Source organism: Vidua macroura, chromosome 8 (genome assembly GCF_024509145.1).
Source record: "Vidua macroura isolate BioBank_ID:100142 chromosome 8, ASM2450914v1, whole genome shotgun sequence".
NCBI classification, from domain to species: domain Eukaryota; kingdom Metazoa; phylum Chordata; class Aves; order Passeriformes; family Viduidae; genus Vidua; species Vidua macroura.
In genome coordinates this window covers 29904688-29921281 of record NC_071578.1, presented here as the reverse complement: position 1 = coordinate 29921281, position 16594 = coordinate 29904688, and the positions used below count along the sequence as shown (strand labels likewise).

The following is a 16594-nucleotide window of genomic DNA, read 5'->3' as shown; positions in this document are numbered from 1 at the left end:
TTGCTGTGCTGTTGTGAGGAGCAAGGGTCAGGCAGTTGTGCTAGGGACAGTAAGGTTTATTTTGTGCTGCTAGGGACAGAAAGAGTCAGGCAGCTGTGGTAGGGACAGGAAGGAGTTAGCCAGCTGTGCAGAAGAAAGCAAAGGACTCAGTGCTGTGAGGAGCTGCCTGTGGGAGCTCACAGAGAGAAGGTATGAAAGTTCTACAGTAAGATAACAAACCGGTAATGACAGTCAATTTCCATCCACCATTGATTGGTGCCAAGCACTGATGCCAACAATTGGTGGCCCATATGGGGATGGATCCCGAAGTGAAGTCAAGTTTGTGTTTTCAAATGAGTTGTCACAGCATCAAGAGAGGCACCATGCTGCAAGACTGCCCTTGGTCCTGCAGCAGCTTATCCTGCCTGGTTTGTAGTCAGCATCCAGCCTTCCTTCAGGCTCTCCAAACTCATTATTGTCCTGATAGGAAACCCTTGGCTTGGAGCTGACTCCTGAAGAGCTTTCCTCTTATCTACCCATACTGTTGCATGCTCTTATAGGAAAATAGAGAATAAAGGGTTCTCTTACGGGTTGATTTGCACCGTTTAGTCCGTACATGGTGAGAGTTCTCAGGTGTGAAATGGCTGTGAGCATATTTGCCAAGAGACAGGAGAAGATGGGCTGTGGGGAGGAGTGTCAGCAGGAGATACGGCTGGAACTTCAGCCATTTTAATTTTTCTTCCAAAAGAGTGACTTCATTTAAGAGGGAGGAGGATAAAGAAAATACAACTGTCATCTCTCGAGTACAAAAGCTGGGGGGATTTGCCTTCTAGCCAAGTGACTCTTTACTGTGCTTATTTTGAAAGGGAAGAGGAACAGCATCTCTTTTTCAGAGGTTGGAAGTCTAAGCTCTGAGTTGTAACATTCATGAGAACAAACTGGAGCTTTTTAACAGAGTTGTTTAACTTCTGCTCCTCATGTGAGCAGCCACAGTGTAGCAGCACCTCTGTCTACAGCACTGGGACTGTCAGGATGAGGATTCTATAGTTTCAAGATCAAAATACATTGCAGATGGTAATCTATTATTAGAGCTAAGATATTTTTGGGGGGAGCACTTTCTAACATGGCTGACAGTAAAGCCCAAGTAATGGAAGAGAAGAATCCACAGCTCATCCCGTTTTAGTTTATTTGAAAACACTGCTTATTCCCATATTCTGGCCAGGTAATGCTATCACATAATCTGAAATGAATTTCGGATCAACAGGAAGTGACAGCACAAGCAAAGAAGTTTCCACACAACATCTGGCCATACAAACAAATCAATTGCACAAAGCCCACAGTCTTCTGTCACTGGTCTTTCTGGAAGTTAAAATATCAATATGAATGATGATAGATTTTTGCAAAATCATGTATCCATTGAAATTTCAATTAGCAGAAAAATTGCCAAGTGCTGGTTGGAATGAAGCATTGGAAAGAACCTCAGAAGGTGTTTGTGGTCCTTTCAACTCAGTTTGAATTTCATTTCAAATTACAATTCAATTTCAAATGTCATTTAGGTGTTCTCTGTATTCAGATAAGAATTCTTAAATCATGAAGAAAATACCATTACATTTCCTATGTAGTATGCGTACTAATATGACTTGAAATTATTTGATTTAATTTTCTTAAGTAAAATCTCAAATTCATGTCTGTTCTTATAGCCAGGGACTTCAGTGCCACTGAGAATTTGCCATATTGCTTCTGGTTCCTACTGGCATGGGCTACTTGGTCTTTGCTGTCACATATCAACAATCTTAACATGTGATTTTTAAGAACCACTATATTTGGGGCACTTTTCTACATATGATAATGCAGTAACTCAGAAGGAACAGGAAAGGAAGAATATACTGAAAAATACCCAGACTGTGAAGCATACAGTACACAGCAGTTCCTTCAAAAGGAGGAAGACCAAAACAAGAGGAAGGGAATAAAATGTCAGTTTGGGCAATAAAAGGTATTTTATTCTCTGTTTACTATTACACAATGGTAGTAAATTCAAATCAACAGGGAAAGCTTAGCTTGGATTCAGAAGAATACTGACAAAACTTAGTAGAATGCTACAAACTTTTCTGTAGCTTGAGTGTAGTCATTTCTATTCCTTGAGAAAATTTGGCTCTGCAGCTTTTCACATTGATGTCGTTTATTAAATGATTCCATATATTAAATTCCCTTCTCAGGGTACCTGCATCCCAAGAATCACATAGGGACACAGAAGACAGTTCAGACTTGTGTCTTTAATGTCATCTGAAAGTATATTGATTTTATTGGATGCTTAGGGACAATTCTATTCCTTCACACTCTTTCCTGTTTTTTCTGATATTCATGTGAGCAGTTCACTTTCATGTTTGCATTGCATGTAAAGGTCTGGGGGATCAGCTATTGCTGTCCTGGGAGAATGACTGAGTAGGCTGGAGGCTTCTGCTGGGTTGGACTCTGAATGGGGGGGATGAATGAGGCTCTCAAAGTTACTGGAGAGGGGCTCACTTAAGCCAACAGGCTTCCTATATGATAAAGAGAAGACACAATCTACAAGAATGGGACAAGCTTAGAAGAAAAGTTCAGAGCACTCATTACTTCCTACATGGTAGTGAGATGAAAGAGCCTGTTTTTTTCCAGAGTTTTAGCTTTGCTGTTAATGTGCAGTTTTCAGATTGTAGCCAAGCAATGCTCAGACTGGGCAGAAAAAAATCATATGGCTGCACAGCTGTTTTGGAGTCCTTTGCCTCTTCTACAGCAGCTGCATGTGGCAAGGACAGAAATCTGTTAGATGGGATGAAATTCATCTGAGCATGAAAACAAGGCATTGTTTGTCTCTTGTTGCAGCTCTTCTCTAAGTGGTACTCTGGAAGTGTTAGGCAGTGTCTTGCTGCAGAAATGGGCCTCTGTTTACATCTGGTATTTTGTGCCAAATGGTCTGTGTTAAAGCAATGTCTTGTGTAGTGCAAGTTGAGGTGAGTTTGTTGTCCTTTGAGGGACAGTTTAATTTCTGTTGTTATAATGAATGCTACCCTTTGCAATTGCTAAATCTGCAATGTTCAGAGCAAGGTGGTGGACTGTCTTTAATACAACTTTCGAAGGCCCTGCCTGTGAGCATGCAAGAAGGTTCTGTCAAATGGTTTTATGCACAAAGGAGCTTCTTCTCAAAAGAAGGCTCTGAAGTCAATGACATATTCTTATTACAGGAGCTAAAAAGTGCAATGAACTAAAGCTATGTATGCAGGAAGCAAACAAGCTGTGTTCTAGATAGTTTAACAGATATGTATCCTAGGAAAAATTGAATAAGTAAAAGGCACAGCCTTGGGAAATACTGTGCTCCTGCCAATGCCACATGTGCAGTGAAACATAGATATATTTACAGTTTGAAAGATAGGTAAGAGTTAATATGTAAAAAGATTCCTGAAAACAGATGTTTTCACATCCACATCTATCTTTCAGGCAGTAGGTCTTGACATCTGTGTGACCATTCAGCTTCATCAGACAGACCAGAAAGCTTCCCAGCTAGCTCCATCTGAGGCTGGGAACTGAAAGAACATGTGTTCACCAAAGGAAAAAATGTATTGGGCCGTGGTGTTTTCTATCTTTTCCTCAAATTTCTTGCCCCCAGATGGCTGCTAACTTTATATAATTTGCAGCAAAAGATCCTCCCACTAGGAGCAGGAACAGAGCCCAGACTGATCTCATCCAAATGGGGCTTGGTTCCATCTCCAAACTGATTCATGTCTATGCTAACCTCAGGTGAGCCTTCCCAGCATGCAAAATTACCCATGCAGTTTCTCTCCAAGGCTTTCATGAAAGCTGCAGTGCTACCTGGGATTAGAGTCCTCTGCCTGTTCTCTTTTGAAACATTTTATCCCAAACTCAGGCTACTTGGTTGGATCAGTAAATTTAGTTTAGAAATGCCCAGAGGTGAAACCATTAGTAACAAGAGAATGATTCATTCCTTACCAAAATCTGATCCCTCAAAGGCATAGCCTGGAGAAACTTCTTTGCCATGGATGACTTTCTAGCCAGCTATTGAGATGACTGCCAGTAAAGTACACTTGGTGGCACATAAACCATTATGCTGCCAAATAGGTGTGAAACTTATTACCTCTAAAATTGCCTAAGAAGTTCTCCACCAACCTAGCAACGTCATGTCATAAGACAATTTGAAAGGAATGCCTAAAAATTGTGTGACTCGGGTGGTAATGAGAAAAACCTGTTCAGATTAGTGATGTGTGTACTGTCTGCATGAAAGCTGCCAGTGAAGTTCTGGGTGCTTCAGTGCCTGGTGGTGCCAAGTGGCTGTTCAAATCCATTCAGCAAGAGCGTGCTCGTGTCTGTGTAGCAGGCAGGTGTAGCAACACACATGGATGAAAGAACCTGTCCCTCACAAAAGTGTGAGAGATGGACTTCTGGAGAGAGACTTTAGGCAACACAAAGGGCAGATGAGAAGCAACAGCCCACTTGTATCTCTCGAAGCTCCCTCCTGGGCTGGTGTTTTAAGGATGGAAGTTAATACGCTTCTGAAGGGGGCTGTATGACAGAGCAGGGGTATTTAAAAAGAAATAAGACTTTGTTGTGAGTGTCCACACTATGAAATAAACTAAGAAAAAATTGTCTTCATGTTAGATAGTGGCTTGCTTTTGCTGGTGTTTTCTCTCACAAAATACAATGCCTTATCTGTGTAAGCAGGGTGACTTAGTGTTGCAGAGATTGTTTATGGACAGGGAAAACATTCCTGAACAGAGAAGGAATAAAAGAAAGCAGAGATTTTAACTTGTTGGTTGAAACAGCCTTAGTGCGCAAACATTGTTAGCAAAAAAGTATTTGGGAATTATCTTGAACAGGTGTCCCTCTGTATCAGACTTGGATAACCTCCCCTCTGGGTCTACATTAGCTTTTTAAAGAACCTGTTATAAAAAATGCACTTGCTGTTTGTTGGTTTTTCTTTAAACATCCTGATTGCTTTTTGATGACACTGTACAAACACATGGTTAGAATCAAGTGCTAGAAATAGCTTCCTAGAACTCAAATTGATTTTTAGATAAGAAAGTAAACATGTGCATGTGTGCAAGTCATGCATGCATCTAGGCAGAACTAGTTATTTTTATTCTTCAGGATGAAATTGTCTGTAAAACATGAGGTGCTATTTATTGTTACCATAATTTTAATTTAAAATTCTAACAGTGACTTGAAGTGTTGTCTCAGCTCATTTAACAGGCTGTGAAATGGTTAGAAGGATGATAGAAATGTCTGACAAACCAACCTCAGGTAAAATGTAGTTACTCATATTTGCTACTCAACCCTTGATTTTTCATAATGATGAGTAAAAATGGGTCATTTTGTTAGGGAAAAAATATTATCATTATTATCGCTTCCATCTCACATTGAGGAGAACACATACACAGCCCAGTTTCATCCCCTCCCCATGGTTTGTCTTTGAGGGGAACTGGAGTAGGAAAAAAATAGCTGGGTTGGTTTCCTTCAGTGCAGCTGTGGTAAGCTTGAAGAGAGTGTGTGCTGCCCCATCACCTCAGCCACAGGGTGTCCACAGGGTCCTTTGCAGCAAGCTTCTCCCCTTGGATCCTTCTACCCTATGGAATGGATCCTTCTACCCTATGGAATGATATCCTAGTCCCTCCTACAGGTGAATGGACAATTTTGATCCAACACCACAGTGATTCCACAAAACAGCATCACCTGTATAAAAGATGTAGTCTGACTCTGGACTTATTACCCAGGAACAGCCTTACATCCCTGTTGGGATCCCAGTGTTGGCTGTGATGTGACAATTACATTTTGCTTTTGGGCTTTCAAGGAGGCAAGTTATTTCACAGTGGTATTGCACTCTGAGGGGCAGAGGAAGAGACTGGATTTAGGGAGAAGTTTGGTGAAGGCACAGCAACTAGGGACGCTGAGAATAGAAAAATTATCTGGCAGTTCTAAAAACATAAATCCTTTTATTCCTGTGGATGTATTTCTTTAATCTAAGCATTTGAGTGGATGAACTGTTCAATATTTATTCAGTATCTATTTCTGTAAGAAACAGGACATAATTTGCAAGCCAGATTTTCCTTAAGGACGAGAGGCTTAAAACCTCTGATAGAAATTTCCAACCAGAAATGGTTATTATGTTGCACACATCAATAAATATATTGATAGTAATGAGAGTTGTTTTTTTTTACTGTGCTATTTTAATGAAATAACATTTACCCTAATACTTCTTGCTTTGGCTCACTCTTTCTTGGCCTGATCAGTATGACAAATGCCCATTTATGCAGCTGAAACCCAACTCGGGACGGAAAAATGCAGAAAAACTACAGCTTTGTGGCAAGGCAGGAAAACCTAAGGAGCTGCAGATGGTCATAGCCCCAAGTGTGATTGGGAAAACTATTGAGACAAACCAATCTCATAAGAATGAGAAACATTTCTTATGGCAAAGTGAGAATTTGCAGTGAAGTATAGATCCCTATCCTTGCTCCTTTGAATATCCTCCCTGATACTGGATCAAAGCAATCCAAATAGTGTGTGAAATGCAAAGAATTCAATTTATACTGGGTTATTGTGCCAGCTGTCACCTCAAGACGTGCAGTGGTAAGGGCAAGTTACTATTTACTTAGCAATGCTGCAGTGCAGGGGGAACTTGATTGCAGGTGGCTGAACAGAGGGCAGCTAATGTTGCTTGTCTCCAGAGCACACTGCTTTGCTGTTTTTCTCTCCCTAGATACATATATTCCAGTACTTGGAAAAATCAGACCAAACTACAAACCCGCTTCAGATGGAGATTGTTTCCAAGTATTGTGTTCTGCAGAGATGTTCGGCATTATTTGGGAAAAACAGAGAAACCATCTGCAAATAGTTAGCTTGGATCTACCTTCAGGAAAAAAAAAAGCCAATCCCAAGAGCTAACTGGAGAATTGCTCCTTTTATCTGGGTGAGCGCTATCAGAAGTGGGCTTATGTCTGCTCTCACAGCAGTAGGTGGAAGTCCTCTGTCTATCAAAAAGAAGATGATTTTCTGACATTATTTTCTCATATTGGAGTATATATTTAGATTTTTGATATTGTCAGTGCACTTACTCTCCATTTCAGGTTCAAAGTGGTAATCCATTAAACAATCCAGTGACTTCTTACTTGCCTGTGCAAGATGAATTGGGAAAAATCCTAACAGGCCTAACCCTGCAACCAGAATACAGAGTGCCCAGTTGGATTCTCCCATGACACAAACTGGTGACTTCACCAGCACACTGCCTAGCAAACATTTGGATGCAGCTGTCTCAGATGGATATTTTACCCACCAAATGCTACCTGCAGTAAATGCCCAAGAAATCAAATCAGGGCTCTGTAACTAACAGAGGAATCCTAGTAGAAGGCATAGTAAGGAAGTGTAGAATCTCCAGGAAATCCTCCTTGTATGGAATGTCCCTGTAATATAGAGCTGAAAGGACCTCTCTGGGTTTAAACAGCAGTGTTATTTTTGTGTGACCATTTCTCTGTGTGTATAAATGTCCCCCTATTAGCAATGGATCCAAGCAGCCAATTTCAATCACCTTTGATTTTGAAAGGAATTAAAGATAGCCTCATTCCTTCAGCTGCTGTAAAGATAGAAAGTGGAATAGAAAAGACAGACCACTTAAATTTCTAAACTTAGGGAAAGGCCGCAAAACTTTTGCTTTGTTAGACCCTGTGTGTCCACATTGTGTTCTCAGGTGGACAAAGGATTCTAGTGAAGCTGTCAGTCACCTGTGAAGATCCCTGTCCAACAGGATACTTCTGATGGGCTTGATTCTATACCTGTGTGGGAACCACATGTGAATTGGCTTCAAAAGCAATGCCCCTGATCTCCCAAGCAGAAACAGAAGAATACATGTGACTGGTATACCTCAGTTAGTCACTCATCCACTGTCTTGGGCATGGGCAACTTTAGGGTGTAGAGGATGATCAAAATGCAGTTTCAAGTCATGCAATGTTTCATTTGATTGTCAAGGTTTTCAGGTTTGATCTCAGGAAGTGTTTTCCAAATTCATATGGGGATGGATTTTATGTAACTTACTATTTCTGTTATAAAATGTATTTTGAGTTATTTATCTCATATGGTGATTCAAAAAGGCTACATTAATTTAATCTGAAGGCATTTCAATATAGGATTGACATCAGGAATACTGGGAGGAGTCAGTTTCTGGCCTCTTATCTGGAAAAAGGAAAAATAATTCCTTGTACTTTTTCAACCTTCTACAGTTTCTTTTAGAAATTCTACAGGGACATGCAATGATCAACAAAATAGTTCACTGAAGCACTTTGGTATCAGTGTTTAGTTGATCATACAGAGATGTGATCTTGGTGCCATTGGGAGCACTATAGTAGTTGAAGGAGAACTGCAGAACATTAAAAAAAAACTTGAGCAGAAGATGAACAAGCTCTTGGGGCAAAATTAATCTGAGAACATCTGAAATAGTACGAGTTTATTCTAAGCTGTTCTGGCCTCTCTGTCTAATTATGGGAGGAAGATAAGGGTGATACATCCTAGCTGACTTAGGCACCTGCATGTTATAGGATGACATCTTCAACAACTGGCTCCATGACTACCTTAGAGAAGGAACCTATTTCACACTGCTTTATTAGCTAAGATGAAGCCTATAAAGTTTTCCTCTTGCCATAACTTTCACCATGATATGGTTAAGCTTTAGCTCACTGTCAGACAGATGATTAATTTTCACCTTATCCAGTCAAAACTGAACCTGAAGTGCATTACAATAAGGTAATTACCCATATTTACTTTGTTTTGTAGGACATGTTGCCCTTCTGCCCAGCTAAGAGAATGGAGAGACTTCCAACTGACCCCAGGAGGCTGAAATGAAGAAATGAGTTACTGATGCTCCAGTAAGTGGTCAGACAAACACCCTAAATTCCAGTCTCTGCCCATTTCACCAATCTATAGTGGTCACATACCACGGCAATCAAAGCCAGTGGCAATCAATGAGAACAGTTTGCTCTTCAGATTAAAATTAAATAAGTAGTCAGTTATAAAAAGCCTTTGCAAATTCTTTCCCATGTGTCCAGTTCAAATCTTCATAGATTTCCATTTAGGATAAATCTGAAGAGGAATTGAATGCATTTCTACTGGCACACTCTGATGAAATTCAAGGAGTAGGTGTAGCAAGCTGTGGGAACTAAGAAATTAAGAAAAATACTGCAGTGCTGTCAAGAGTAGGTGTAGACATTTTGTACCTGCTAAACCAAAATGATGGGCCTAACATTTAAAATAATATGCTGATCTAACACTTGAGCAGAACAGTGATTTAGATAGACAATGATCTTTTCTCTGCTATCCAGTTTCCCTAATACTAGAAGGAAGCCAAGTGCTTTGCAATGCAAATCAAATGCCAAATAAAAGGATGGTGTGATTCATCTGAAAAAAAATGTTTCACTTAAGAAACCCCAGAAGGCAGGATATAGATCCCCTGTTTAATTCACCCTACCCCCTTCTGACTTCTCTGCACTAGCAGCAGTGACTGTGCAGGATTTTCCTTGTTTGGTAGGTTGTGCCTTTGGGTTTCTCTGCCATTCAGTGGAGGTTTGTCTGGAGAAAAAGCATGGTTACAGTGCTTCCTTTTTTGTTGCTGTCTGCTGCATTTGCTCTTCAGTTAGGGAGCAAGCAGAATGGTTAGTTACTAGCTGAATCCCAAATATCTGGATAATCTAGATGGCATAAAGCCTTCTTCATTTCAAGTTAGTTTATGTGCTGTAACAGCAGCAGAAGAGCCCTGTTGGAGCTAGACATGAGGTGTGGAAAGAACATCTCACCTCATTTTAAACCTGTAGAAATGCCTTTTAAAGCCTCAGTCTCACGTTCCTTTAAAAGCTAATACTAGAAGTGTAGTGAAATGTTTAATTTTTTAATTAAGCATCTAACAGATCTACTGAATTATGAAGCATGATTTTATAATGAAAAAAACCTAACATCTCTAGAAGGTGAATGCAACGGAGGACCAAAGCAGAAGCAGGTGCAAGAATGTGAGAAGCCAGACTTTGCAGAAACATGTTCATAATGTACTGGAAAATTGGACATTTGAACCAGCTGAAGAGCAGGTATGCACTGAGCTTGAGAAGATACTATTCATATTGCTTAGAGCTGAGTCCTACACATTTAACTGCCACTGATTTCTTAAGGGCTCCAATCCAATTCAAGTCAGTGTCTGTAGGAGCGTGTACGGGCTGCAGGCACGGGCTCTTTATGCTACTAGCAGTCACATTTTGGGACTTTATTAATAAAGACTCAGATTTGCTGAACAGACTGTACTGGAAAACCATGTTAATTAGCATCTAAAATTCTTGGACAACTGCCACAGATTCCTGGGAGCTGTCTACACCACCAGCAAAATGGTTTTAGAGATGCTGATTGCCTGAAATAATTTGGGGCATAACTTGTCCTTTTGCAGTGATTTTTATTGTGTCCATGTAGTCATCCTGGCTTTTGACAAAACCCCATTGGTGCATACCTGAGAGCTGTTCTCAGGGGTCTTGGAGGCAGTGCTTCTGCAAAGTTTGAACCAGTGGGTTCATTCTAGAGTCTTACCCGAACTGCTTGGGATGGTGCTGGATAGGAAGTGTTGCAGTGTGTCTTTTTTACAACTTGTATCAATTTTCTGTGGTAGGGCACTATTTGGTGAGTTGGTGAAGGGATGTTAGCAAGGCAGAGTTACAGTAATTAATTCCTTATTTATTTCTGCAGTAAGGTTATAATTTCCAGCTGCTCCCAGTTTACATCAAAATCATCAAAGAGTTTCAGCCATTCAGTCAAGACTGTAGCCTCACTCAGCGTGGGTCAAGCACCGATTCAATGATAATATGGTTCAGTTCACCTGAGACTTTCACCTGTTTGGTTCAATTCCACTCCATGACATGTTGTTACTGTTTCTAATTTTCTTCTGTAGCCTAGAAAATTGCCTGTAGATTTTTGAGGCTCAAATGCCATCCCTGAGTGATTCAGGAGAGGCCAGGCCTCACTTTAAGAGATATGCCATACTGTAAAGCAAAAGGGCACTCTAAGCTGTCATCTCATGTTCTCCCCTCATTTGGTGGATTGCTTTTGCTCTATGCAAAATCCTGAACTCTGCAGCAGAGATGGGCCCAAGGCTTATCCTGGGTGCATGAAGCACCAGGATTAGGTGGAGACTTCCCTTTAAACCTCCCTTAACCTCACTCTTAGATATATTGGCTGTCCATACGTAGCTCTAAGTATCGTACCTTGATTAAGCAAAAGCCTTTTGGCTCCCTGATGGGATTTCTCCACTGAACAAATTGGACAACGACTTTCTGGGAAAGTCACAGTACCTAAAGAACAGGAGAGAGTATCCAAACAACAGGAAAAAATATAGCATCCATAAATATATAACCTGGGGTAGTGTTATGAAGCAGAGTGATGCAGACTCCCCAGGCAGGTGCAAGAGAGACAGCCCTTTATTGCAAAAAACAGGCCTTTTAAAGTAGTTAGGCCTTTATCAGTTACATTCCAATTAAGCACAACAAATGTAATTCAACCAACCACCACACACCACATATGAACATGTAATGGTTATGTAATTTGTTTTTCTACCTCTAATTCAGCTGAGTCACTTTCCCACAGTCTTTTTCTGCTCAGCTGAAGTAACAGGCCTGAGACACGATTTTACAAGAGTAACAAGGCCCTTATTTTGTAAGGTTTTACCTATATGCAAGAGGGTAGGGCTTCCCAGTTGTGGCATGTGCCCTGCCAGTGATATGCAGAGGACTTCAGCATGGCATGAAGGTATTTAATGAATATCTGAATGCCCTAAGAAACATGGCCCAAGATGGAGACAGGAGCTCCAGAACAGCTGCCTCTGCCATCTCTGCCTCCAGGTGAGATGAGCACTCTGGAAGGAAGCAGAGCTCCCTGTCCTCTGCATTGCACCTTTGGTCTACAAGTTCATGATTTTCCTTCAAGGCTAGCCTGCTGTGTTTGTGCCCCAATTGTAAATGTCAGGGGTCCAGCTGAACTGCAGAGCTCCTATATGAAATCCTGATGAAGCAATGATGCTTGAAATTTTTCCCTTCTAACTGCATTTTCTTATATTTTAAATAAGCATATGTTAATCTGGAGACTTCTGTCTTCTGTAGAAAGCTGTTAGCAACACCGTATATCTCACTCATTCCAGCACATTTTACGTCCCACAAATGTTGACAACCCTGTGGAAAGCAATGAGGATCTATGCTTCTGACCATCACCTGTCGAGGAGGAATTCAGAGAGGAAAGCCAAGAAATCAGGGTTGAGGAATGGATGGGAGACACTATTTGGCTCATTTGTTTCATCTGCCAAAGAGAAACAGAGCTGCAAAACTGGCAGCAGAAGAGAGAGAGATGATTCCCATTCCTCTCCAGTCAATCTAGTGAATAATTAATGCACTTTTACTCAGTATATAACAGTACAGTTTTAACAATATGTGCTACTAGTGCAACTATTGGAGTACCATCATATTAAAGATGCATAATTAGATGAACTGCAGGAACCCAAGAACATGGTTAAAAATTCATGGCATGCTTTGGAGCAGCAGTGGTTGCTGCTATGAGCCGCTCCCGGTAAGAGCACTCATCAGAAAGAGGCGGCACCGACCTGTTTCGGGAAAGAAAGAAGCCAAGAAAGTATTGTCCTGGCCCTTATCACTGGCACTCGCTGTTGTGGCTGCACATGAGAGGGTTAGCGCTGCTGTCAGTAGCAGTCGGCGGGCCCCGCCGCGGACCTGCGGCTTTCCCTGCCGAGCCTCGCCGGCCGCTGTCCCGCGGGGCGCTGCAGGGGCCGGGGGCGGGGCGGCCGCGGCCGTTGTCGGGGCGGGAGGTTTGAACGGCGGCGCCGCCGAGGAGGGTGAGGATGATGAGGCGGCGGCAGCCGGGCGGGCCGGGCGCCGCGGGGCCGGTGAGTGCCGGGGCCGGGCAGACCCGACCCGGCCCGCACCCTCGGGTGCCGCGGGGGCGGTGTGGCGGGCGGTGCCCGGTTGCGGGCGGCCCGGGGGGCGGGAGCTGCGCTGTCTCCGAGCTCGGCTCTGTGGTGGCCGCGAGCCTCCCGCGCACCGTGGCCCTCCTGTGCGGCGGCGGCGGTGCAGCCGCGCTCCTGAGGGACCTCGGGGTGGGGCGCGGCGGCCGCCCCGGCAGAGCAGCTGCTCTGGGCCGCGCCGAGCTGGGGCCCCACTCACGCTCCCCTCCGCAGGCTCTCGGAGCTGCTCCCTTGCACTTCTTTAATCTTTCCTGATTTTCAGATTCGTGAGGGTTTTTTTTACACTTCGAGTTGGTTAAAAACCCAAATAAGTCGAGCTCGGGAGTGTCTGTGGAACTGTGGCTGTCCATTGCAGCAAACGCTCATTTCTGTCTCTAGCTACAAAATGCCCAAGGTGCTGCCTTGACTTCATAGCCCGTGTTCTAGAAGAGTACCTACTGCCTGGTTACTTGCTTACTTTAAAAATATATACTATACTTAGGGGGTTTAGACTTTTAAGCTTTACATGTAAACCACTGTGTTAGTAAATCAGAAGTGTACCTTGGAATAAGATTCTGAAAGCCTCTAATGAAGTTACCAATTAAATGAAGTAAAATTTCCACCTGTCCTACCTTCAGCAGTATCCGTATAAGTTTTCTCAACTGTTCTTGTTATTTTTGTTTGTTTTGTGACTGCATTACTTGTGTAATACTAGAAAATTTTATTGGTATACTTAGGTGGGGAATATAAATGCTTCTTAGAAGCATTGGTTAGGTAGCTCCTGAGTGTGGGGCTGAAAATCCCAGCAGCTGTTAATAATTTCGTCTGGATTGTGCTGCCACTGGTGGGGGAAGGATGGGACCCCACCAGGGAAACGGTGCATTAGTAGACAGCATATGGCAATACAGTGCTGTGTCATTCCTCCAAGTCCAGATGGTGTGCCTATATTTTTAGATAGAATGGGGGGGGGAGGGGGGAAAAGGCTGACCAATCTCTTTTGGTAGGCATAAAGAACTTCATATGTTCCCAAATCAGGCTGCTAAATCCTTCCTTCAGATGAGATTTATATAGTGTGGTTAAGCTATGGCCCAATAGCCATTTACTGCTAGTCCAGAATATTTTACGCGAGCCTGGCTGAGATGTTGTGTGGACTGAATGCTTAGTGTAGTTCTTGAAAGCCAGTATGGATACATGCAGATGCCCCAAATCTGAGTGTTTGTTTCCTCACTGTAGTTCTGTAACAGGTGATAGATGTGGAGAGGAGCCAGGGCAGCGCAGAGACCTCCTGTCTTGGGAATTATTAGGGGGAAGTAGGATGTCATTCTTTGGAGCTGATTTATTAGTTTAGGCTCAGAGAATAAGTAATTATTTCTTAGGGACAGATATGGGCCTTACTTAGGTTTTCATAGCCATGTAAAATTTGACTCGGAAGAAAAGAAGATGGATGTCAGCTATTTACTACTTTTTTTTTGGTTTTTTTTTGTTTGTTTGGAGTTTGTGGGTTTTTTTTGTTTGTTTGTTTTTTGGTTTGTTTTTTTTTTGGTTGTTTTTTTTTTTTGGTTTTGTTTTGTTGTTTTTTTTTTTTGTTTTTTTTTTGTTTTCTGGAATGAGTCCTAAGAAAAAGTGTGACTAAAGATGCAGGTGCTGAGAATGCAGAGGTATTGTTGCCCTGCTTTATCCCCTTCTGGCTGTGGTTGAAGCTTTGAAAAGCAAACTTGTGAGGGTTAAAAATGGGATAGTCTGTGGTGCCATACAGGGTCCCAGGCTTGCATATATCAGCTGTAGCCATGTTCTTCTGTACCAGCAGAACTTCTATGGAAAATATCTCTGATGTGAGCTTTGGAAGCTATTTACCACCAAACAACCATGAACTTGTTAATTCCACAGGTAGTTGAGGCACTCTTGTTTAGTAATGAGAAAACATTGCTCTTCACTGGCCTGCAAAGTATTTGCAATGCAACCCTGCAATACCATGACCACATTCTGTTATTCACACTGTTCTTCACATGTCAGAAATATTTGGTTTGGCCAGGCATGGCCACATAACGAGATAATGTGTATCAACCATCAGTGGCATCTAGCAGGCCTTTGGGAGACAGCAGTCTGTGGTCCTTCACCTTAATTATTTTCTGGCCTGCTGTGGATTGACCTCTTTGAAGCCGCAAGTGAGGAATAATGCACATTTTTAAATGTTTTCTGTGAAAGCAGGCAGGAAAAATTGACTTCTCAGCAGATTTTATAAAACCTTGAAAACCCCCATTCCTTCAAAATACAGTGATGGTGAATTCCAGTGACTTGCTAGCCATGTTTAGTTTACTTCGTAGTTTGAATGAAAATTGTGCCTGACATGATACCTGTATAGTCTTGAAGTCACCACAGCTGTTTGACTTTTCAGTTCGTGGCCTGATGCAGTTGAGTTTGAGATCAGTCTCCTTTTTTTTTTTTTTTTTTTTTTTTGCTTCTGCTGTTACCTGAATTTCTTATCAACCATAGTGAAAAAACCAGATTTTCTTCACTTTTTTAAAGACAGTTGAAGAGGTGATGAGATTGAATTTCTGATTTTAAATATTTCAGACATTTTCTTCAATTTAAAGTTCGTTTTAGTAGGGGTCACTGTTAAAAGTGGGTTGTTAATTTATAAGCTTTGTTCAGTTAGCCCTCTCTAGGACCATGTGTTATTATTCTATGAATGACACATGGAGGCACATAAAATTATAGTAACTTTCAGATGGTACAGTGAGTTAATCTTGGTTTGGAATTTGCATGTATAATGGATGTAGTAAATCTGTTTTGTCCCATGTTTTACTCATTCCTTCCTGAAGAGAGAACTACCATTCTACATTCAGTAACCATTGCAGTAGCTGTGCATAATTAAAACCTAGAATTCTCTGTCCCAACTGCAGAGGATGCAAAAAAATTAGAATACTCTTAGTTAGTTTTTCATTTAATCCTTTGGTTTTTTTGCATGTCTAGGAATGTGACACCCAAGAGAAGATCAACTTTGAGGTCCGCATGCGAGAAGGCATCTGCAAGCTGCTGGCAGTGAGCACACAGAAGGAGCAGCTCCTGCGTGCCGTGAAGAACCTGATGGTCTGCAATGCTCGCATCCGGGCCTACAGGGCACAGCTGCAGGGCCGAAAGGAGGAGCCCAGCCCGGGCAGGACGGAGGAGCAGTGAGTAACAGCTCAAATTCAGAGGGAGCAGGATGAAGCAGGCATTTACTTACATGAATTCTTAGCAGTCTGTCTAGGAATGTGGATTTAAATCCTTCCTTATCTCCTAAACATAAATTACTTCTGCCTTAAAGCATTACTTTATAAAATAATTCCATTGTCTTCTTTTTGCTTTAGAAAATTAAATACAAGTCATATTTTCCTGGATAGATTTTATTTTTGACATTAAACTCTAATTTAGTATCAAGTAACAAAATGGACATATTTTCTTGGTTACCCTTAGCATACAAAAAGGTACCTAGCCGAGTCTGATGGGACAAAACAAAGCTATCCAAGACACAATGCAGCTGTTCGTATTTTTCATTCTTTCTATTGCTATCCAGGGTCCTTTAATAATGGCCCCATCGTGGTTAATTGGTACCCTCTGCTGGTC

General features: G+C 41.9%; 1 protein-coding gene across 3 annotated transcripts in view; it reads left to right on the top strand.

The window, feature by feature from the left end:
• Positions 1 to 16594, top strand: part of RTKN2 (rhotekin 2) — a 52515-nt gene that overhangs the window by 5206 nt on the left and 30715 nt on the right. For 2 of the 3 annotated variants that reach the window (XM_053983513.1, XM_053983511.1), the window contains exons 1-2: positions 12889 to 12931; positions 15962 to 16161. In XM_053983513.1, the coding sequence (XP_053839488.1) occupies positions 12890 to 12931; positions 15962 to 16161 (242 nt within the window). In that variant the 5' untranslated portion in view covers position 12889. Of the gene's footprint in view, positions 1 to 8787; positions 8880 to 9968; positions 10089 to 12888; positions 12932 to 15961; positions 16162 to 16594 lie in introns of those variants that run through there. The other variant, XM_053983512.1, reaches the window with a different exon arrangement.